The sequence below is a fragment of the Rhinopithecus bieti genome, unplaced genomic scaffold (genome assembly GCF_001698545.2).
Source record: "Rhinopithecus bieti isolate Rb0 unplaced genomic scaffold, ASM169854v2 scaffold_1103, whole genome shotgun sequence".
Lineage (NCBI taxonomy): Eukaryota > Metazoa > Chordata > Mammalia > Primates > Cercopithecidae > Rhinopithecus > Rhinopithecus bieti.
In genome coordinates this window covers 881,657-905,157 of record NW_016803302.1, presented here as the reverse complement: position 1 = coordinate 905,157, position 23,501 = coordinate 881,657, and the positions used below count along the sequence as shown (strand labels likewise).

Sequence of the window (23,501 nt, the reverse complement as noted above, 5' to 3'; positions counted from 1 at the left end):
AAAAAAAAAAAAAAAAAAAACAAAGAAACAGTGGGCTGGGTGTGGTGGCTCACACCTATAATTCCAGCACTTTTTTAGGCTGAGGCAGGAGGGTCACTTAAAGCCAGGAGTTCAAGAACTGGCTGGGCAACATAGTGAGACCCCCATCTCTATAAAAAATAAATGAATTTTAAAAAACACAGAAAGCAATTGTACCATGTTAACATATGTGTTCTCTTAATGGGTAATTTCCCTCCTTCTTTCTACTTTTCCCGTTTTCTACAGTAAGCATGTTTGTATGAATAATGGAGAAGATAAAAGTGCATTTTTCTTTTTTTGAGATGGAGTTTCACTCTTGTAGCCCGGGCTGAAATGCAGTGGCACGATCTCAGCTCACTGCAACCTCTGTCTCCTAGGTTCAAGTGATTCTCCTGCCTCAGCCTCCCAAGTAGCAGGGATTTGCAGGCACCCAGTATCATGCCCAGCCAATTTTTGTACTTTTAGTAGAGACGGGGTTTCATTATGTTGGCCAGGCTGGTCTTGAACTCCTGACCTCAAGTGATCCACCCTTTTTGGCCTTCCAAAGTGCTGGGATTACAGGCGTGAGATACCATGCCCAATCAAAAGTGCATTTTTCATAGGCATAAACACTACCCCGAAATGGAATTTACAGTACATTAGAACTCACAAAAATACAAATTCTTGGGAATGTGGGAAGATGTTTTAGGACCAATAGATATAATAATAATAATACTAATAATAGGTACTCTTTATTGAGCATTTTCTGTATGAGGCTCTATATTTGAACTTTTTCCATGCATTTTCTAACTTAATCCTCACAACAGGTTAATGAGATTGATTTCAGTTGAGGCTTGCGATGATGTAAATTACCCAAGGCACGATTCAGAATTTAAACTTGTGCTTTCAAAGGAAAAATAAAATCCTCATGTTAACAAAGGAAATCTTCACTTATGCTAAACGGGGGAAATAAAACTTTCCACAGAATTTATGACCAAATTCACATTGGATCAAGTTTTCTCAGCTGTTAGCTATAATATAAACTTAAACTACCACTCCATATTCTATTTTTTTTTTCTAGAATTTCTTTTAATTGGGTAACTTGGGGCGTGAGGGAAGGAATAGGGGTGGTTTTAATAGAATATCTTTTTCTTAATTTAGGCTTAAAAGCATAGGAAAAGAAGGGGTACAGGTAACATGAAGGGAGAGGTTTGTTGAGTGGAAATGGGTGGTGATACTGGAAGCTGGTTTTGTGCATTCCAAGTCTGGAGGAAAGGGGTAAGTAAATTTGCTCCTCTTCTATAATGGGTAATGAACTTGGTGACAGTCTTCCTTTTAGCCTTTGGTTCCCAGATTAGGAAAAGATGTTAGATTAGAGTTGCAGGAAATTTCATATATGATTATTCATAATGATTAACCCTTTTTTTCCTAAGAATTTCCATATTCACGTCTCATAAGTTGCCTTATGTCCTGGGCTTTTTGATAGGTTGGCTTTATCCTGTCTCTTAAGTGCACTTACTCATACAGTACCCTTCTGGAAGTTTGATATTTATTTTAAAAATTATTTCTGTGAGCCCTTTGAGAGGAGGGCAGGCTTATTCATCTTTTTTTTTTTTTTTTTTTTTTTTTTTTTTTTTTTTTTTTTTTTGTACTCTAAGTTCTAGGGTACATATGCATAAAGTGCAGGTTATAAAAGCAACTAACAGGCTGGGTGTGGTGGCTCACTCCTGTAATTCCCACACCTTGCGGGGCCAGGGTGGGAGGATTGCTTCTCCCCAGGAGTTCAAGACCCACCTTGGCAACATAGTGAGGCTTCATTTCCACTAAAAATAAAAAAACTTAGCCACATGTGATGGCACCTATGGTCCCAGTTACTCAGGAGGCTGAAGACAGAGGATGACTTGAGCCCAGGAAGTCGAAACTAAAGTGAGCTGTGATTGCACCTCTGCATTTTAGCCTGGGTGACAGAGTGAGACCCTGTCTCAAAAAGCAACTAACAACAACAACAAAAAAAGCAACTAGCAGGAGTCATATTGTTGGCATTTGATACATTTTTGTTGAACCAGTGGATGAGTTCTTATTGGCAGGCAAGGAAACTTTTCTAGGGTTGGAGTTGCCTGATAAAAGCACAGGTTGCTCTGGGAGATGGGACATTCTGGGCAGGTATGGGCTTGGGGGGATTTGACTCCTGGATCCTACGTAGGACTAAGACTAAGACGTTTAAGTCTTGTTGTAAATGTAAGATTCTGTAATTCTATTTCTCTAGCATGTGCCCCAAGGGAAGAGAGATGGAAAGCTAATTGGAATTGTAGATTATCCTAGAAAGCCTTTGTTAGCAAAAGTGATGAACAGGTTTTGTATCAGCATTGAGAGCATAAGGGCTTTCCCCCAGTTTCTGGAGTCAGCATCAACAGTGCTCATCCTGAGAAACAGTTCCAGTAAGCCTGGACTTCAGATTATCTTTCAGATTTAGGCTGAGCCCCAGGAAGGGAATGGTGAGGAGGAGAAACTGCTCTAGTATTTTCAATGCTAGGAAACTAGTATGAGAAATTTTAGAATAAGTCAATTCATTGGCATCCAAGTTACAAATACATTTACTTAAGAACCAGGAAATAATGTGACTCACTAAATATGTTACCTTAAATGATTTTAATTGGTCTCCACCATTTACATTGCTGCTTCATTCATGAGGTCTCATACACTATTATTGATATGAATTTTGTTCCTCTTATATTTATGACAATTAAAGAAGGTATTAATTTTGTCCAATAAGCTTAGAATTTCTGTACATCAGAAGATACAAAATAGTAGGCCATAGGTAAAATCTGGCACAAGAATGTGCTTTGGCTGTACAGTATTTTGTTTTAATTTAATTAGTTACTGATATTTAACATTTTGGAGATTTTACCCAAAAATCCAGATTTCTGGCTTCTCTCTCAGAAAACAAAAATACCAGATTTGGCATAACTGCGTCATACCTCCTACCCAGCGCCCATTATCTGGAGCTTGGTGGCTAGATGAAGCATGTGCCCCTCATGTTACCATGGTCATGACCATCTCTTGTTACTTTACACCCTGCCTGCATCTCTCATTTGGGGGGCCTGTCTAGCCTGTGAGGGCATTGGAGTTTGTGACCCCTGCTCTATGTGTAAGGCTCACAGGCAGGTCTTACATCTCTAAGTGGCTATCCTGTCAACCCTGTGAGGACTGAACAATGTGAAGTGTTTCATTGGATTTGGGCAGAGTGTTGTGCCTTCGGGATAATCCTGGCCAGTCAACTCTGTAATCAGAGGGAAGAAGAAAAAAGGTATTCATCCTGTGCTGCGCTGTTGGCATTTAGGAGAACCCTAGTCTAGGAGACCGGGCCTCAAGTGCCCTGCAGACTGCTCGCTTGCCTCCGCTCATGGTTACTTGGCACCTGTGCTTGGGGAAGCGTCCAATGGAGTGGCAGAGGCTCAATGCCATCCATTCAGGCAGCTTTCTGAATGCCGGCAGCCAAGAGAACATCAGCTGTGCCTGTGAGTAGTGTGGGTCCCCGCCAGAAACATCTAAACTTCAAAGGGAAAAAAATCGTACTGTGGGTCGATGTGGAAAGCTTTTGGTCTTTTTGAATTTTGCTCATTTTTACAGAGAAGGAAGACGGTGTGAAGCATTCTGACGGACTCTACCTGTTTTCAGGTGCCAAGATAATTAAGCTAGAGTAGTTGCATTTAAAACCTAACCATGAAAATAAAATGAATACAAAGAATTTCTGTTTGTTGTCAGAGCTACCTTAGAATTAGGGAAAGAAGATCATGGATGAATCTGATTGCAGATTTCATTAAAATTGAAGTTACATATTCACGACTGATTTTGATTGCACCATTTCTAAGGTCTTAAAGTGGTGGGGGTGGGGTGGGTGACTTATAACTGAATAACCTACTCTTTCGTTCTAAAAGAAAAAGAAATCGTGCTTTCGTTTTGACTTGAAATTTTATTCTCATGCTGGCCCAAGACTGAAGTCTGATACCTGGAATTTATTAGCAGCAAAATGTACTGTTTAAAAATCTAAAAAATCGGCCGGGCGTGGTGGTTCACGCCTGTAATCCCAGCACTTTGGGAGACCAGGGCGGGCGGATCACATGGTCAGGAGATGGAGACCATCCTGGCTAACACGGTGAAATCGCTTCTCTACTAAAAATACAAAAAACTAGCCGGGCGTAGTTGCGGGCGCCTGTAGTTGCGGGCGCCTGTAGTCCCAGCTCTTCGGGAGGCTGAGGCAGGAAAATGGCGTGAACCCGGGAGGCGGAGCTTGCAGTGAGTCCAGATCACGTTACTGCACTGCAACCTGGGCGACAGAGCCAGACTCCGTCTGGGGGGCGGGGGGAAGAAAAGAAAAGAAAGAAAGAAATCTGAAAAATCTACGATTCTGAAGACAACCATATGCAGACCAAAGCTCTCTTGAAATCCCTCTGGAGCCCATGTGTGATTTGGTGACTTCCTCAAGACCTTCATCATTTACTTTACATTTGATTCATTCTCTACCATGCTGCCTTTCCTCACATGTCACTCCTGAGTTTCTCCTCTTTTAAATTTCTCTTACTGTCCTTGAACTATGCTACCTTTTATCCTTTTCCTGCGCCCACCTTCCCTCTTTCCCTAGACCATATCAGTCCGGTGTCTTCTGTTTTCCTCTCTTTACTACTTACGCCTCTTTCCCAAGACACAGGGAAATTTAACAGAGGGGAGTGTACTGTGTGGGCAGAACGCTGGGGAGGAGAGTTTAAATTAAAAGGCAACATTTACATTGTAGATGCGTAATTAGGGGGAGAGGTGGTGAGAGCTGTCTGGTGCTGGGGATTCGGATGGAGGAGGACAGTGTTTCTCCAGCAGTGCACTGTAAGAGCTATTTATGCATCCGATCATGTTTAAAAACGAAACTCTTCCAGATAAGAACAGATGTAAAGGGGTGGGCGTGGCAGAGGCAACATTGCTACTCATATTTGAGGCCTTACAAAGTGCTTGTAGAGAGGTAGAGGTATGAGATTAGAAAATGTTAACATTTTCATCATAGTATTTCTGCAATGCTGCTTTGTTGTAATTTTTAATGATCTATTTTTAAAGAAGTGTAACTTTTCAAAGTAGTTTGCAAGTTGAATAGACCATAAAACAAATAAGAAAAGCAGATCGGTGTTTAAAATAATTTGTAATTTTAAGCCACTTTCATTCAAAATTTAAATCTAATTATGTTGAAAGGCAACTCGGATTGCTTTATGGTACTCACAGATCCTTCCATTCCATATCCTTGAACATAGCTGGAACTGCCCCCTCCCTTATCCAAATTAACACAAAACATTGTTAAAAATCTGTTGTTCCCTGTTTGGCAGGAAATGTCATTTCCTGATAATTTCATTAGTTAGAACATAAATCTACAGCTATCTTTTCTAAATGTGCATAATTTGCATTTGTTTTTAACTTGTTAACTAAGTTGAAGCATTTCCTGTAATAAGTGAACAAAGAGCTGAATCAAGATAGCATCCCATATCATTTTAGAATATTTACTTTAAAATCCCCTAATAATTAGCCCAGCCTCTGCCTACCTAACCATCCTGCAATACAAAGCAAACTGCCATCCTTGTAACACCCTGAGCTCTCTAGACACTCTCAGCCACTCCTTTTTTTCCATGGTACCCTTTCGGAGCCCACCCACAACTTGCCAAAGTTCTGCTTTCCTGCTAGCTCCAGTGTCACTCCAGAGCCTTCCGTGATTTACCTGGGCAGAATTTGTTGTTCCTGCCTATGTGTTCTCATAGTACTTTCTTCATGCTTCCACGATAGGGCTTATTACCTTGCATTATAAATAATGAGAATTGTAAAACTAATAGTTACATGTTTTCCTGTCTGTAGACCAGGAGGTAACCTGGGAGGCCCCAAGGTCAAGAAATAATGGATTTTTTGTATGTCCAAAGTCCACTACCTGGAAGATGCTCAGTAATGTTTGTCAGATGAGTAACATAGGCATTTTTATATTCACTTGTTCCTCGTTGACTAGACATTGTTTAATGAACATTGTTGAATTCAGTTTTTTTCAGATTATGCAGGTAAAAGCTGGATGTTTGTGCAAGACTAGAAGTATACTTTCATTACAGAGTTTGACTCATATCTGAGGATGAAATAGAAGACTTACTTTTAACACAGGTTGTCTGTCACATTGGACATTTTCTTTGGAGCTTGAAGAGATAAAATAATGAAGAAGAGAATTAACGTATCTGACATTTTAAATCTAGTTAATGGTCAGTACTTGCTAAGGCCTGAAAAATCTTAAAAGGTGTGTGTGTATAGGGGGGTGTGTGTGTGTGTGTATGTATAATTTGTTTAGGTGAAAAAATAATTACCATCTCTTTAAGGATTTTGTAGCCTAAAACTTGAAAGGCTTTTATTTTATGATTTAGAATTGCGGCTTTCAGTTGTAAAATGGATGTTCAGGAAGCATGGGTAGTGAGGCTATTCTCTGGCTTCCTTTTTTCAGCTCCTGATCCAGAGTCCAGGTAGTCCATGTGGACCAGAGGTGATTGGAGCTCTCATTTATTGAAATGTAGTTAAAACAAAATAAGAAAGTTGCCAATAGAAATCCAATCAAAGTCTCAAACAGAAAGCTGGGCGTCGTGATTCGTGCCTGTAATCCCAGCACTTTGGGAGGCCAAGGTGGGAGGATTGCTTGAGCCCAGGAGTTAGAGACAAGCCTGGGCAACATAGCGAGACCCTGTCTCGATTTTTCTTAAAAAATCTCTAATAGAGGTATAAAGAAAATTAAGTGAAATGATTAGTGTTTCCTTTGTCAGTGTTTTAGATTAAGGTATTCTCTTGTGGTAGAAGTAGATGTATAAAATATACTTTTATTTCAGAGATATTTAGAACTTTATGATATTCAATGGATATAACTGGAATTCTTTTCCACTGCTGACCAAATAAGATACTGTTTATGGGAGAAACCTTATAGGGTTGGAGGCCATAAGGAGCAAAGAATAAAAAGAGGTCATAATGCAGTAGTGGATTGCAGGGAGTGGAGAAGGAAAACCATTTTTTTGCATTAGCAAAATTTGGTGCCTAAGTCGATAGGTGCATAACTAAGCATTTTGATAACTTAGTATACTTATTGAAACAGATGTACACCAGAGATAGTTGTTGAGTACTTACTATGTGCTCTGTGGAAATTTAGAAACATGTTATTTGTATTCAAGGATCTTATAATACATTATAGTTCAAAACTTTATGTTAATTAGAACATAATAGCAATAGTACAATAATGATCTAACACAAAAGCAGTTGACCTAAATACGTAGTTTTCTAGAAAGCCATGACATTCAGGAAATACTAGGAAATTAGTTTTAGGCATTTAGCTAGTTTTTTTTTTAAAAAGTTTGAATTTTGGGGAGTTCTTTTGGCTTTAAGTAAATGATAGAAGGCCAGGCATGGTGGCTCATGCCTGTAATCCGAGCACTTGGGAGGCCGAGGTGGGCGGATCACCTGAGGTCAGGAGCTCAAGACCAGCCTGGCCAACATGACAAACTCCGTATCTACTAAAAATATAAAAATTAGCTGGGCGTGGTGACAGGCACCTGTAATCCCAGCTACTCAGGAGGCTGAGGCAGGGAGAATTGCTTGAACCCGAGAGGCGGAGGTTACAGTGAGCCAAGATCACGCTACTGCATTCCAGCCTGACAGAGCAAGACTCCGTCTCAAAAGAGAAAAAAAGTAGATGATAGAAATGACACTAGACACTTGCCACCTAAACTGTTATTTGCCGCATCAGCTCTCATTGGATTAATAGTTGTACATTCTAATATATTCTAAATATTCTAGTAAAGTATCTAGAAGCACAGGCCTGGGTCACTTTAGCTTGCTTTGCATAATTACACACTATGTATAATTGCCAAACATTGTAAGTTTGCATCATAGTCTCTGGAGTCAGAGAAACCTGAATGGGAATCCAAATTCTGGTATTTATTAATTATCATACTTTGAACAAAATACTTACACTCTCTCTGCTTCAGTTTTATCATCTCTGTAATGGAGGCACCACATAATAGGATTGATAAACGTTATCAAGTACTTACCACAGAACCTGAAAACATCATAGGAAATCAATAAATATTCTCTTTTAGATATAAATGTTAAATTGCTTAAGAGTTGAAACTAATTTCTAGTAGACACTTTAAAATTGGAATTATTACAATAAGAGAAATAGCTTTAATTTGAAAAGGCTCAATTTGCAGTTAACTCAGTACTCAGTACAAAAGGTTTAAACTAGTTTAAAAGTTTTCATTTTTTTTCTTTTTTTCTTTCCAATATTTTCCCAAAAAAGTTTTCCATTTTACAACTTATTCAGCGAAAACATGTGTAAGCTTTGATGTTTATTCCATGAAACTTCATGTTGAATTGTATCAGGAAAGAATGTCAATGTTTGGCAAATGCCTTGAACCTTTGTCAGTAACACAGTCATTCCAAATGCCTTTGTCAGGAACACAGTCATTCCAAAATGCAAATCTTTGTACTCTCTGTAAATCAATAATTCCCACACACTGTCTTTCTCTAGTAGTAAAATCAATCTACTAATAAGACCTGAAATGTCCTTGCTTAATTATGGGGAAGTTAATGAAACCCTGCCTCCTGTGCATTTTAAATAAAAGTACAATAGTGGATCATTCAGATTTGCACTTCCTTAATCTGCCCTTTCCTACAGTGTTGTTAAACTTCAATCATTGAACACTCTGATTTATTGCCTTTTATCCTGGCTAACTTTCATATGAAAAAAAAGTGCAAGTTTGTTTTCCATACTTTAACTAAAATGTTATATAGGCCAAAATATAATATTTGGCTTTCAAAAGTTATGAAAACTGACAGTTTTTTTAGTAAGCTTTTATTTTAAAATACTATTGAGGTTAACATCATTTCAAATGAAGGTATTATAATGAAGACTTAGATAAAACAATGAATACAGCCTCTATGTGTCAGAAATTTTTTGAAATTTACTTTACTTTTACATCTGAAATAATGAGGATTAACTGTGCCTGTACTGAGAAGACAGTTTCTTATTTTCTTTTAATTTTGTTTATTTTTTTCTTCCAGTCTTACTTTAATACAAAAGAGGATTTTATTATAATTCTGTTACCCCTAGATACGCTAGTCACCTCTAGAGTTCTAAGATGAGCCTATAATTTTGAGCTTGGAATGAAAGCAACTTGATTTTATATTATGTTCATTGCACTATTTTGTTTGCTTAAATTGCTGGTGCTATCATAATTCTAAAGTCGAAAAGACCTTAGGGAGTCATATTTTCCTTAAGACAGTGACCTGGAAAGTTACATTGGGTTCAGCCACCCTAAACTTCCTAGAAAATAACTCTTCTGGACTAGGGTGTGNACAGGCACCTGTAATCCCAGCTACTCAGGAGGCTGAGGCAGGGAGAATTGCTTGAACCCGAGAGGCGGAGGTTACAGTGAGCCAAGATCACGCTACTGCATTCCAGCCTGACAGAGCAAGACTCCGTCTCAAAAGAGAAAAAAAGTAGATGATAGAAATGACACTAGACACTTGCCACCTAAACTGTTATTTGCCGCATCAGCTCTCATTGGATTAATAGTTGTACATTCTAATATATTCTAAATATTCTAGTAAAGTATCTAGAAGCACAGGCCTGGGTCACTTTAGCTTGCTTTGCATAATTACACACTATGTATAATTGCCAAACATTGTAAGTTTGCATCATAGTCTCTGGAGTCAGAGAAACCTGAATGGGAATCCAAATTCTGGTATTTATTAATTATCATACTTTGAACAAAATACTTACACTCTCTCTGCTTCAGTTTTATCATCTCTGTAATGGAGGCACCACATAATAGGATTGATAAACGTTATCAAGTACTTACCACAGAACCTGAAAACATCATAGGAAATCAATAAATATTCTCTTTTTAGATATAAATGTTAAATTGCTTAAGAGTTGAAACTAATTTCTAGTAGACACTTTAAAATTGGAATTATTACAATAAGAGAAATAGCTTTAATTTGAAAAAGGCTCAATTTGCAGTTAACTCAGTACTCAGTACAAAAGGTTTAAACTAGTTTAAAAGTTTTTCATTTTTTTTCTTTTTTTCTTTCCAATATTTTCCCAAAAAAGTTTTCCATTTTTACAACTTATTCAGCGAAAAACATGTGTAAGCTTTGATGTTTATTCCATGAAACTTCATGTTGAATTGTATCAGGAAAGAATGTCAATGTTTGGCAAATGCCTTGAACCTTTGTCAGTAACACAGTCATTCCAAATGCCTTTGTCAGGAACACAGTCATTCCAAAATGCAAATCTTTGTACTCTCTGTAAATCAATAATTCCCACACACTGTCTTTCTCTAGTAGTAAAAATCAATCTACTAATAAGACCTGAAATGTCCTTGCTTAATTATGGGGAAGTTAATGAAACCCTGCCTCCTGTGCATTTTAAATAAAAGTACAATAGTGGATCATTCAGATTTGCACTTCCTTAATCTGCCCTTTCCTACAGTGTTGTTAAACTTCAATCATTGAACACTCTGATTTATTGCCTTTTATCCTGGCTAACTTTCATATGAAAAAAAAGTGCAAGTTTGTTTTCCATACTTTAACTAAAAATGTTATATAGGCCAAAATATAATATTTGGCTTTCAAAAGTTATGAAAAACTGACAGTTTTTTTAGTAAGCTTTTATTTTAAAATACTATTGAGGTTAACATCATTTCAAATGAAGGTATTATAATGAAGACTTAGATAAAACAATGAATACAGCCTCTATGTGTCAGAAATTTTTTGAAATTTACTTTACTTTTACATCTGAAATAATGAGGATTAACTGTGCCTGTACTGAGAAGACAGTTTCTTATTTTCTTTTAATTTTTGTTTATTTTTTTCTTCCAGTCTTACTTTAATACAAAAGAGGATTTTATTATAATTCTGTTACCCCCTAGATACGCTAGTCACCTCTAGAGTTCTAAGATGAGCCTATAATTTTGAGCTTGGAATGAAAGCAACTTGATTTTATATTATGTTCATTGCACTATTTTGTTTGCTTAAATTGCTGGTGCTATCATAATTCTAAAGTCGAAAAAGACCTTAGGGAGTCATATTTTCCTTAAGACAGTGACCTGGAAAGTTACATTGGGTTCAGCCACCCTAAACTTCCTAGAAAATAACTCTTCTGGACTAGGGTGTGAAGAATATAATTTTGAGTTTATTTAAGGCATGACATTTCCATTCCCCACATTTGTGCAGCCTCCCAATTTCTACATGTCCAGCGCCAACCCCTCTGAAGCCATCTGTGATGATGACCCTCAAGTGGCCAGTGATCTTGCCTTCCTGAATGTCCCTTAGACTAAGTAGTCTGCACCATCATATCTAGAACTTGTATTTTTCTTTTTTCATTACACATTTAATAATTGGCCAACACAGCACTTTACATAATGAGAAAGTATTTTCTTATTTTATCTGATTGAAAGCTTCCATCACCTTTGGAAGGGAAATATGGCAGTTATTAATGACCACTTCACAGTTAAGGAAACATTCGCTCCAAAGAAATAGTCCCTTCTCCAATGTCACACCTCCTCTGACTAGAAGCAGTGTTCGGACACTCTGTATTCCGTACTAGGTTTGCCTTAGGCATAGATTTTGCTTTCTGATTAAGCCTGTCAAGTCCTCAAGGACCCGTTCCAATGGGAACTCCACATTGCAGACTCCACTTACGACAAATTCAGTTGCTAATTCCCTCATATCCTAGAGGAGAGCTGTCCAAAAGCCATATTGGTCATTTCAGATTTTTTAGGAGTTACATGTTAAAAAGTAAAAAGAAATCGTTGAATAGGTGAAATTAATTTGAAAATATTTTAATGTAATACAATATATCCAAAATTTTATGATTGCAACATGAATTAATATACAGATGATTGAGACATTTTACATTTTTTTTTTTCTCATAATAACATTTCAGAATTTCGTGTGTGTTTTACACTCACAGCACACTTCTCTTCAGCCTAGCCGTGTTGCAAGTGCGCAGTGACACTTGCGGCTACATACTGGGCAGCACAGTGCTTAAGAATTCTCCACAATGTAGCTGGAAATCATGTTCTACTCCCTGATAACAGATTAAATGGAAATAATCATTAGTTCCACACCAGAAGACAGAAATGAGTGATTCATAAATAATTAAAATAATAAGAGGCTTAGGGGAAAATATGGATACCATTCATTCTTGTGAGGGTTTTGCTGTTTTATTAATTTGTTTTGCCCTGTGATTCCTCATTCAAATGGGGGAACCATACAACTTACAAAGAAAACTCTTATTTCACAAGGTGATGCTTAGCATTGCATTGATTATTCATTTGTATTCTCTTCTGAAATGTAAGTCTGATTATAAATCTTCCTTGTTTAAAATTGTTCAATTTCTGCCCACTGATGCTTCTAAGTATCCTCCACTGAGGTCCTGCTAGACCAACAAGATCCAAATATCCAGCCTGAACACAGGTATTTTTAGTAAGGACGCCAGGTGATTTTTATCATCAAGCCAATTTGCAAAGCTGACCTGTGAAATAAAATCTGACTCCTTAGCATGCCACATGGGGTCCTTTCCAACCTAGTCTGTGACTAGACCTCCTGCCCGTCCAGAATTCAATTTCAGCAGCAGAGAAGCACTTGTTATAACTCTCCTTCTCTCCCACTTCCTTCACCCAAACTCCTGATAAGTCAGTCTCAGGGTCACCTCATTGTGCCCTTGCCTTTCTGCCCAGCCATGGATATGTCCGCCCCAGAGTCTCACTGCATGTTGACAGTCTTACCTTGAGGCTGTGAAATTCGCTCGCTCTCATTATCTGTCTGTGTTGCCTCTGCCTCCTCGCTGAGAATGGGACTCAGGACTGTCAGTCTGTTATTTATGGCCACGAATAAGGAGTCTGGCACAAGGAAATATTCCATAAATATTTTTTAATGAAAGCTTGCTGGTGCTAGTAATAATAACATGTCCATCTGTTTCATAGTGGTTTACAGATTGCAGCATGCTTTTCACTTATATCATCTCATTTAATTCTCAGCACAGCCTTGTGAGGTGGGAAGTAGTATTTTATAAAATGAAACTCTGAGAGGTTGAGCGACTTGCCCCATGTCACATGACTTGTATTAGGTGACACTGTAACTCCAATCTGGGTCCATCCTAACCTAGTCTGGATCCTTTCTGACCTAGTCTGTGATCAGATCTCCTACCCATCCAGAATTCAATTTGGTAAATTGAATTAAGTAGTGTACATCCTGATGCTTGCTAATTTATGTGCAGAGTATAAGAGAAGCATAAATCTTGGGTTCAGATTTCTAGTGAAGTGGAGAAATGGCCTTTATTTATTCAGTTCATCACTTTTAAAAAAAAAAAAAAAAAAGCTCAGTTTTATTGGAATTTTTGCCTGCTCCAAAATTTTTAGCCTAAAAAAGCATATTATGCAAAATTTGCACCTGGTGTTTAGTTAATCAACAGTCACCAGGTTGTATAAATATTCACATGAGCAATGAGCATGGAAATAATCAATAGAGCCAGTTAGCATCTCACTGGGTTGCTCTTAAAGACATTTCAATGCCTCTCCCCTGTCATTTAGGAAAATCCCTTCTGTCCTTTGGATAGAGGTAATAATACATCTTAAGAGAATGTAGACCCTTTTGGTATCATAAGAAAATTCTGGGCCGGGCGCGGTGGCTCAAGCCTGTAATCCCAGCACTTTGGGAGGCTGAGACGGGCGGATCACGAGGTCAGGAGATCAAGACCATCCTGGCTAACACAGTGAAACCCCGTCTCTACTAAAATACAAAAAAATTAGCCAGGCATGGTGGTGGGCGCCTGTAGTCCCAGCTACTCGGGAGGCTGAGGCAGGAGAATGGCGTAAACCCGGGAGGCGGAGCTTGCAGTGAGCCAAGATCGCGGCCTGGGCGACAGAGCGAGACTCCGTCTCAAAAAAAAAAAAAAAGAAAATTCTGACCAAATAAGAATGTGAAGTAACAGAGATGATTTGTGATACTTTAGAAATGTTATTATATTATTTGCTAGATGATCATGAGTATAACACCAGTGTATCAATTTTATATCCTAGTCGTAGTCATTTAGTAACGTATTAGAGAAACAGCCCAGTGTGGATCAATCTTTCCGTGAAATATGTATCAGTCTGTGGCTTCACACAAATTTATTTTAAGAGTTAGGGCTTCCCTTTATGAGAGCAATAACAAGACATTCCTTCATTTCCTCTGTTTCTAGGCAATTCCATTTTATTTGGCAAGTATTAGTCAGCAGATTTTTATAGCTTAGAGGAACCATTTTTTCTTTTTTTTTTTTTTAACAAATTAATTGCAGCAGTTTGAAAAGCACACTCATTTTGTGCATTGTTCTTGTTAGATTATTGGTATTGATTCATTCCATAGTGATGCTCTGGTAGAACAGAAATGAAATAATAGTCATTTAAAAAAAAAAAGTAAATTTTAGCCTCCATTTGTGTAAAACAGCCATTATGATTATTTAGTAGCTCCTGACCTAGATTTAAGTAATGACTGCTTACAGCCTCCTCAGAGATCACGTTTTCTGCCTAAAAGAGGTTGTGCTGTTTTATGCAGTTATGGGGATTCATGGTAAAAGCCTTTCCTAATACTCTATTAGGTAAATCTTTTCTATGCCATTAAGTGCCTTTGGGCTCATGAAATCTTTTAAAGTGCTTGTCCCCATGTTGGACATTTGACAAAAGTACCAAAAGTACTGGGTGTGGAAATAGGAGTTTGTTGTTATTACTATTATCATCATTATCAGAAATGTATCAATAACCAAAATTTCATGGAATTGTGATATAGCTATCTTTTTATGTATATAATTAAAATTATATACATAAAATTATGTATATAATTATGTATATAATTAAAATATAATTGAGATATATTTCACCTATCACACGATTTATCATTTCGAGATTACAATTCAGTGGCTTTTGGCATATTCAGAGGTTTTGCAACCAGAGCCACAATCAATTTTAGATCATTTTTATTACCCTATAAAGAAACTTTGCACCCCTTAGCAGCCATTTTTCCCCAACCCTCCCAACTCTAGGCAACCCCTAATCTACTTTCTGTCTCTATATATTATTCTGGACCTTTTGTAGGAATGAAATTATAGACTGTGTTTTTTTTGTGTGAGTGGTTTCACTCACTAAAGTTAGGTTTTCAAGGTTCATCCATGTTGTAAATAAGTACTTCATTCCTTTTTATGGCTAAACAGTATTCTGTTGTGTGGCTATATCACATTTTGTTTATCTCTTTATTAGCTGATACACATTTGAGCTGTTTTCACCTTTCAGCTGTTATGAGCAATGCTACTATTGCACACATTCACATGGAAGTTTTTGTGTGGAAATAGATTTTCATGTCTCTGGAATGTATACCTAGGAGTAGAATGGCTGAGTCATATGGTAACTCTAAGTGTAATATTTTGAAGAACTTCCTGACTGTTTTCCAAAGGGACTGCATCATTTTACATTTCCACCAGCAATGTATGAGTTCCAGTTTCTCCACATTGACTTCCAACACTTTTTTTAATCTTTTTTATTATAGCCATCCTAGTGAGTATGAAGTGGCACCCCATTGTGCTTTTGATTTGCGCCTCCCTGAAAGCTAATGATATTGAGCAACTTTTCATATGCTACTGGCCGTTTGTATATCATCTTGGGAGAAATGTCTATTGAGACCCTTTGACCATTTTAAAATTTTTATTATTATTATTTGTTTTGAGATGGAGTCTCTCTCTGTCACCAGACTGGAGTGCAGTGGCACGATCTTGGCTCACTGCAACCTCCACCTGCCAAGTTCAAGCAATTCTCCTGCCTCAGCCTCCTGAGTAGCTGGGACTACAGGTGAACACCACCGCACCCAGCTAATTTTTGATTTTTAGTAGAAATGGGGTTTCACCATGTTGGCCAGGATGGTCTCGATCTCTTGACCTCATAATCCACCCGCCTTGGCCTCCCAAAGTGCTGGTATTACAGGCATGAGCCACCGCGTCCAGTCTGTACATTTTTAAAATTGAGATTTTGTTTTTATTGTTGAGTTGTAAGAGTTCTTTGTATATTCTTTATACAAGTTCCTTATCAGATATGTGATTTGTGAATATTTTCTCCCATCCTGTGGGTTATCTTTTCACTTTCTTGGTGGTTACTGCCGTGTATCTTGTAACCTACTTATCCTTCAAGGCATTATGTTTTCCATACTCTTCCAGTCTGAGTCAGTTTCTGCTCCTCTTTCCATAGCTTCCTATTGCACTTCTTTGTTATGGCAGTGAACAGAGTGTAAATGATGGGTTTGGGATTTGTCTTCCTAACCAGAAGGACCTGTGTCTTACGAACCTTTGTATCTCCAGTGCCTAGGACGCTGCGTAACACAAAATGGAAACTCAATAATTGCTTGTTCACCTAAACTAAAATGAACTTTGAGTCTAAAAAAAATGTTTCAGGTTAATACTAACCCCAAAAAAGCCTCTAAAAAGGGGTGGGAGCCTTAATAGACTGTCAAATAATCTGGGGGTAGGAAGGAAGCTGTAGTGTCTTATGCAGAAATAAGGCTCACAGTTGTTCTCAGAATTACTCCTTGCACTTACGCGTTCACCAGTTCCAGCTTTAGTTCTGTAGTTCCCATGACGACAGTGGTGCCTCTAGCTGCAGCCGCCTATGGCCCCATGGCAGAATTCATGCAGTGTGGGGCCCAGTGCACCATGGGCTTCCTTGATTTGTTCTTTTTTGTTTGAGACAGGGTGTCACTCTGTTGTCCGGCTGGAGTGCCAGTGGTGTGATCACAGCTCCACTACAGCCTCAAGCTCTAGGGCTCAAGGGATCCTTGCACCTCAGCCTCCTGGGTAGCTGGGATTGCAGGCGTGCACCACCACAACCAGCTAATTTCTCATTTTTTGTGTGGACATGGGGTCTCCCTATCTTGCCCAGGCTGATTTCAAATGTTTGAGCTCAAGCGATCCACCTGCCTTGGCCTCCCAAAGTGTTGGGACTACAGCCATGAACCAGTGTGCATGGCCCTTTGATCTGTTCTGAGCAGCAGATACGAATTTATGCGACCAATCATTTATTTTATTCATTTATTCATTTTGAAATATTTCTTTAAATTCTTTGGTGCTGTTTAAGGTGAGCACAAATCTAGTGAAGTCATATTAGGATAGCCATGCCATTTGTTCATGGAGGTGACCTCTGTACTCTGCAGCCTTATGACGCTGGTGCAGTATAAGGAATCCAAAGATTTTCTCTTCCTAACAAGATGTGGGTTTTTTTTGGTTTTGTTTGTTTGTTTGTTTGTTTGTTTGTTTTGAGATAGAGTCTCACTCTTTTCCCAGTCTAGAGTGCAGTGGTGCAATCTCTGCTCACTGCAACCTGCATCTCCTGGGTTCAAGCAAGTCTCATGACTCAGCCTCCCAGGTAGCTGAGATTACAGGTGCATGCCACCATGCCCGGCTAATTTTTGTATTTTTAGTAGAGACAGGGTTTCACCATGTCGGCCTGACTGGTCTCGAACTCCTGATCTCAAGAGATCCACCCACCTAAGCCTTCCAAAATGCTGGGATTACAGGCGTGAGCCACTGCACCTGGCCCCTAATGAGATGTTTCTTATGGTGGTAGTTTTCTGTTGAGTTTTTAAAAATGATCTTCCTTATGATCCTTTCCTTATTTGTCCTAAACTGCTCTAAATTGAAGAGGTAGTTGAATGGATTATCCTCCATTTTTTGGAGTTGATTTTCTCGCAGTGATGCTCTAGATTCTGTCTCTTACATGTTTCCTGTTGTGGAGAATGCTGAGTGTCTTGTTTTGATTGGAAAATTACAGATGACACAAAGTAACAATTAATTTTTATAAAACGAGGATGAGGATTTAATTGTTAAATCCGTCATTCTCATGATTCCCTAGTTCTTGATCTTAAATCCTGATGGAAGTAAGCAAGAGAATATTTAAAAATGAGACCCAAGAAAAAAGCCTGTATAATTTTTGTGTATTTCTGATGAGATTTGCGATTTGTACTTTTATTTCTTACTTGGCACTAAGGCAGCTAAAAAACAAAACAAAACAAAAAAACAGAAAACTAGTTGACAGCCTAAGATGTTTGATTTACTTTCTCTTAGTGGAGCAAGATGTCCTAAAATTACTTCATCTTAAAAGACTTACTGGGATCCCTGAATGGTGGGAAACACCCCCACCCTTGAAATATTCTTTTTTTCATGAAACAAAAAGAACTCTGTAGTTTTGAAAGACAAAGTTTGGCAAATATGCTGATTATAATACTGTATTGGAAAACACTTACTTTGATTGACTAAAAACCAGATGCTGTTCGTAGGAGTTATAAGCCTGTAATAATGTGTTCAACTCTGGTGTTCAGCACATGTCTGTGAAGTTATAATAAAATCCTGCAATCTAGAGGTGGAGAGACCACGCAAGGACACTTGAGAAATTCTTCCCTGTCTTCCCCCAGGACTCCCCAGAGACAGCACTGCCTGGAGCCTGACCTTATTGAGGGCAGAGATCTTGTTTCATTAGTTATTGTTTCTTCTTTGCCAGGATACAAGCCTGGCACAGTATAGGTGCCCAAAAAAAGGTTTGATGTATAGAAGGATGGGAAGTGTTTGATTAGTCAGACTGACAGGTTAGGGTCAAAAGTCTCCAGGGGTACCAGTTACTGGCTGAAATGCTTAGATAAAGTATTTATACTCCTTAAACTTCAGTTATTCTTTGTAAAATGGAAAATAATACTAAAACCTACTTCATTAGGGCATAGAATAGTAAACATTGAGTTATTACTTTTAAATTAAGCACATTTCCTAACTCCCCATTCAGAACTTGACCACCTTATTCATGAACTTGCTATTAACTTGCTGTTAATGAACTCAATTAAACATGGTCAAGGTTATGTGTATATGTATTATACACACACACATATATATACATATATATATTTATAATCAGTACTGGCCTTCTGTATCTAAGAGGAATAGCAAGAAATTTAAAGAGACATTATTTGGACATTGATTTCTACTAACGCCACTGAATTAGATTCAGCCTTCACTTTTCGGGAAATGTACTGACACTGGCAAAGATGAAATGAAGAAGTTTTCCAGCGTGATGTTCTTGTCTTTGGAGCTTAGCCTTAGGTCTTAGAACAAAAACAAGTCTGTAGTTATTAGTTACTGTATCTCATTTTCCAAAACACACATGTTTCTTTGTTACAGTCATTTACAGATATTTTTGCATGCCACATTTTTGCTTTTGAGATTTCCCCGAATCACTAAATGACCACCCTTCATGTTCCTAATGTATTAAAATTATCAGAAGATTCTTTGAGGACTAAATATGTTGATAAGGGTATTATTTTGAACAACGTGTAAAAGGTGAAGGCCAGCTGAAGAGGCCTTTTTGTTGTGAACAGAATAATAAACTGGAATCTGAGGACTGCATTGTTATGAATGGATTATTTGGCTATGGAAAGAAGTTATTTTTAGGCACAGCATCCCTATAAGCCCTGAAGCTATGTGTTTTACAAACTAGAAATTATGCACTAAATAAAAATTACCAGATGTCAGTCTCTGTATGTGCCAAATGGCAAACATGTAGTGGTTCAGAGCCTGGAAGAAATGATGCTTATTTCTTTGCCATTCAGACTCAAAAGGGATAGCTGAGATAGAGTGCTGTTGAAAAAATTACAGTGTTTTCAGCTACCCAAAGATGTTATGAATTATCTGAAAGGCTTTTATTCTTTCCCCTCATGGCTCTTTGTGTGTTTGTGGCATTACAAATGTAACCCATATATTTATTCTAATTTATTACATTCTTTCCTGAGGCTCCTCTTGTTCTTTTAAAGGGTCAGCAGATAACTTATTTAAAGAATCAACCTGGACACAGTATTCTAACAAAGGTCCAATACAGAGCTAAATAAATAATAGGAGTCATGGTCAGACACAGTGACTCACGCTTGTAATCCTAGTACTTTGGGAGGCCAGGGCGGGTGGATTACCTGGTGATGCATGCCTGTAGTCTCAGCTACTCGGGAGGCTGAGGCAGGAGAATCGCTTGAACCCGGGACGCAGAGGTTACAGTGAACTGAGATTGCACCACTGCATTCCAGCCTGGGCGACAGAGTGAGACCCCTATCTCAAAAATAAATAAATAAATACATTTAATATATATATAATATATATATTTTGTGACTTATATCTTGCACATACCAGCACACCTCATTAATTTTCATGTAACCATCCAGTGACTTCTCTTTTCTCCTTAGAAATTCGAGCTCAACTGGTAGAACAACAAAAATGCCTGGAGCAGCAAACAGAGATGCGAGTTCAGCTTCTCCAGGACCTGCAAGATTTCTTCCGAAAAAAAGCTGAAATTGAGACGGAATATTCCCGGAATCTAGAGAAATTAGCAGAAAGGTTCATGGCAAAAACGAGAAGCACTAAGGATCATCAACAATACAAGTAAGAGACTTGAATCTAATTCACCTTTCCAAGGGTGATATCCATCCTGCCTTTGCCACCTTTGTGGATTTTCGATTTTTCTGTTTTTGCCTGAGTAGTGGTTGTAGAGCATATTCTCATAAATAAAAGCAGCCCTCTACATTTGTAATTTATGGGCATCAGTTTATCATTTCAAACTAGTGTAATCTGTTGACAGTTTTGTCTTTCCAATACATATATATTTATGGATAACTTTATATGCCAGAAGAGAAGGTATCTGTTTGTAAAATTCTTGATTATAGAAACCTGGGAGTTGATATCCGCTATAGGTAGGACAGATTTAAAATAGCTTTTTGTTCAAGCAGAGACCTCAGATTTTCTATAGTGAATTTATATGAAAATAAGCAGTAAGAATTGCTTGAGTTTAGTGCCCCCCTTCCTGCCCATCACGTTTATGGTCATTGTAATTGACGCTGATTTAAAACAAAAGTTTTAAGGAAAATGCTATGAATGAGCATCAAGTAAGTTTAATTATAACTTACTTGCTTTAAAAATTACCCGTAAGATGTTCTGCTAATGAAATTTACCATATGATTTAAATCCTGGGGACAGGGCCGGGCAGGGTGGCTCATACCTGTAATCCCAGCACTTTGGGAGGCCAAGGCAGGTAAATCACCTGAGGTCAGGAGTTCAAGACCAGCCTGACCAATATGGTGAAACCCCATCTGTACTAAAAATACAAAAATTAGCCGGGTGTGGTGGCATGCATCTGTAATGCCAGCCACTCAGGAGGCTGAGGCAGGAAAATATCTTGAACCCGGGTAGCAGAGGTTGCAGTGAGCCGAGATTGCAGCACTGCACTCCAGGCTGGGCAACAGAGTAAGACTCCATGTCAAAGAAAAAAAAAAATCCCAGGACAAAGAAAGACAAGTAAGCAGACAACTCCAGTGAAATATTCAAGTGCTCCAATAGGGGAAGGCCAGGGAGACCCTGGACAGACCCAACTGATACCTGTTCTGCACTGGAGGTGGGAAAGGGAAGGTCCTGAAAGAAGTGGCATCTAAGCAAAGACCTGAAGGACTAGTTGGTCAATAAAGGAGAGAAGAGGAGGATATTCCAGGCAAGGGAACCATCATGGGCAAGGGGCCGGCAGGGAATGTACCACGCCCGGCTAAGGGATGTACAGCAGGTTGCAGAATAGAAGCAGTCCAGTGGGAGTGAGTAGGGAGGCGATGAGCTACATGGCTGCAGGTGTGAATCAGAGCAGGTCCTGGGGGCCTGGGGATCTTCCTGGCCAGGTCTTCCTTCCAGACCTTTTAGGGCACTAGAAGGAACACTGCAGGTAGAAAGAAGTTGACCTGTTTAGGAGATAGTAAAAAGACAGTGCAGGCTTTCATTTCTGTAAATACAGCAGGCCAGATAATCTGAAAAACATGTAAATCTGAAAACTCTCAGAAATGCTGGTTAACATATAATGGACATCCTTTTAAATATAAATTTCTAGGGGCCAAAAAAAGAAGAGGGAACTGAAAAACTAAGTGGCAGTTGTATCTACCCTTTAATTTCACAGGGGGAGAGAAGAGGAGGTCTGTGCCAAGTAAAGACTTGGAACTAAGAGCTTCCTCCCCACCAATCCCATTGCATTGCATCCCAGAACCAGAAGAGCTACTATCTCAGTGAAATGGTTAAACAGAAAACCCTCTACCCACCTTCATGGGGCACAACAGGGAGACCTGGCTGCTCAGCCTGGGCTCCCGTTTGGAAGGGGCTGCGGAGAAGCATGCCTTTCTTTCACCATTGGCTTTGCAGTTCCATTCATTTTACACCTCTCCATGACCTTGGAGCCTGCATAAAAAAATGGGATGGGAACTATCCCTGGGATACTTGTGCAGAAGCAAACACAAAACTATTCTGGATAAGAAATACCTTTCTCTTTCTTTCTCTCTCTCTCTCTATTTCTCTCTCTCCTCTCTTTTCTCTCTTCTCTTTTTTCTTTCTCTCCCTTTCTCTCTCCTCTCTCTCTCTGTCTCTCCCCATGCATACAGTCTTTCGACTGTAACCTTTACTGTTGGTCGAGCATAAAAATAAATCTTAATGATGATCCCCAGGGTGAACAAATGTTATATGTACTTAACAGAGAGTGGGCCTGGGAAGCAGAGGCTGGAGCCAGTACTGTATTCACATTTATAGTAACTTAACTGTTTGTTTTTAAAAGCAATTGTAATTAAGAAGACAGGCCATTCATCTATTCAGTAATTTTTTTTTTTTTTTTTTTTTTGAGATGGAGTCTTGCTCTGTCACCCATGCTGGAGTGTAGTGGTGCGATCTCGGCCCACTGCAACCTCCTCCTCCCAGGTTCAAGCAATTCTTCTGCCTCATCCTCCCCAGTAGTGGGATTACAATAGGTGCCCACCACCATGCCTGGCTAATTTTTGTATTTTCACTAGAGACAGGGTTTTGCCATGTTGGCTAGGCTGGTCTTGAACTCCTGACCTCAAGAGATCTGCCTGCCTCAGCCTCCCAAAGTCCTGGGATGACAGGTGTGAGCCACCGTGCACAGCCCATTCAGTAAATATTTTTGAGTATCTTCTGTGTTTTGCATTTAGTAATCGGTGGCTGTGAAGGGAAAATATGGATAGGTCCATGGATCTTATCTGGCCCCATGGCAGATGGACGTGTTTTTGTTTTTCCTGGTTTATTTGGTAGTTTTCTTTAAAAGGTAAGCAGTTTGAAATTTTCTTTAACTTGAGTAAGTTTATTATTGAATATGGGACTGAAGATAAGATGAATATGTCTATGAAAAGGATAAAGCAGGATTGGGAAAAAAAGTCAGCCAGGTTTGGGTTTGAATATTGGCTCCACTTTGTGACTCTGGTTAAGTTACTCAACCTCTCTGAGCCCTGGTGTCCTAACTTGTAAAATGAGGTTTTATGACCCTTACGTGAGAAACGTGATAAAGTCTTTTTTTTTTTTTTTTTTTTTTTTTTTT

At 38.7% G+C, this 23,501-nt stretch overlaps 1 protein-coding gene across 1 annotated transcript in view; it reads left to right on the top strand.

Annotated features, from left to right (window-relative positions):
• The window catches only part of SRGAP1 (SLIT-ROBO Rho GTPase activating protein 1), a 317,403-nt gene that overhangs the window by 128,678 nt on the left and 165,224 nt on the right, over positions 1-23,501 (top strand). Inside the window, exon 2 of the mRNA XM_017872537.1 lies at positions 20,338-20,533. Within this exon, the coding sequence (XP_017728026.1) occupies positions 20,338-20,533 (196 nt within the window). The remainder of the gene's footprint in view (positions 1-20,337; positions 20,534-23,501) is intronic.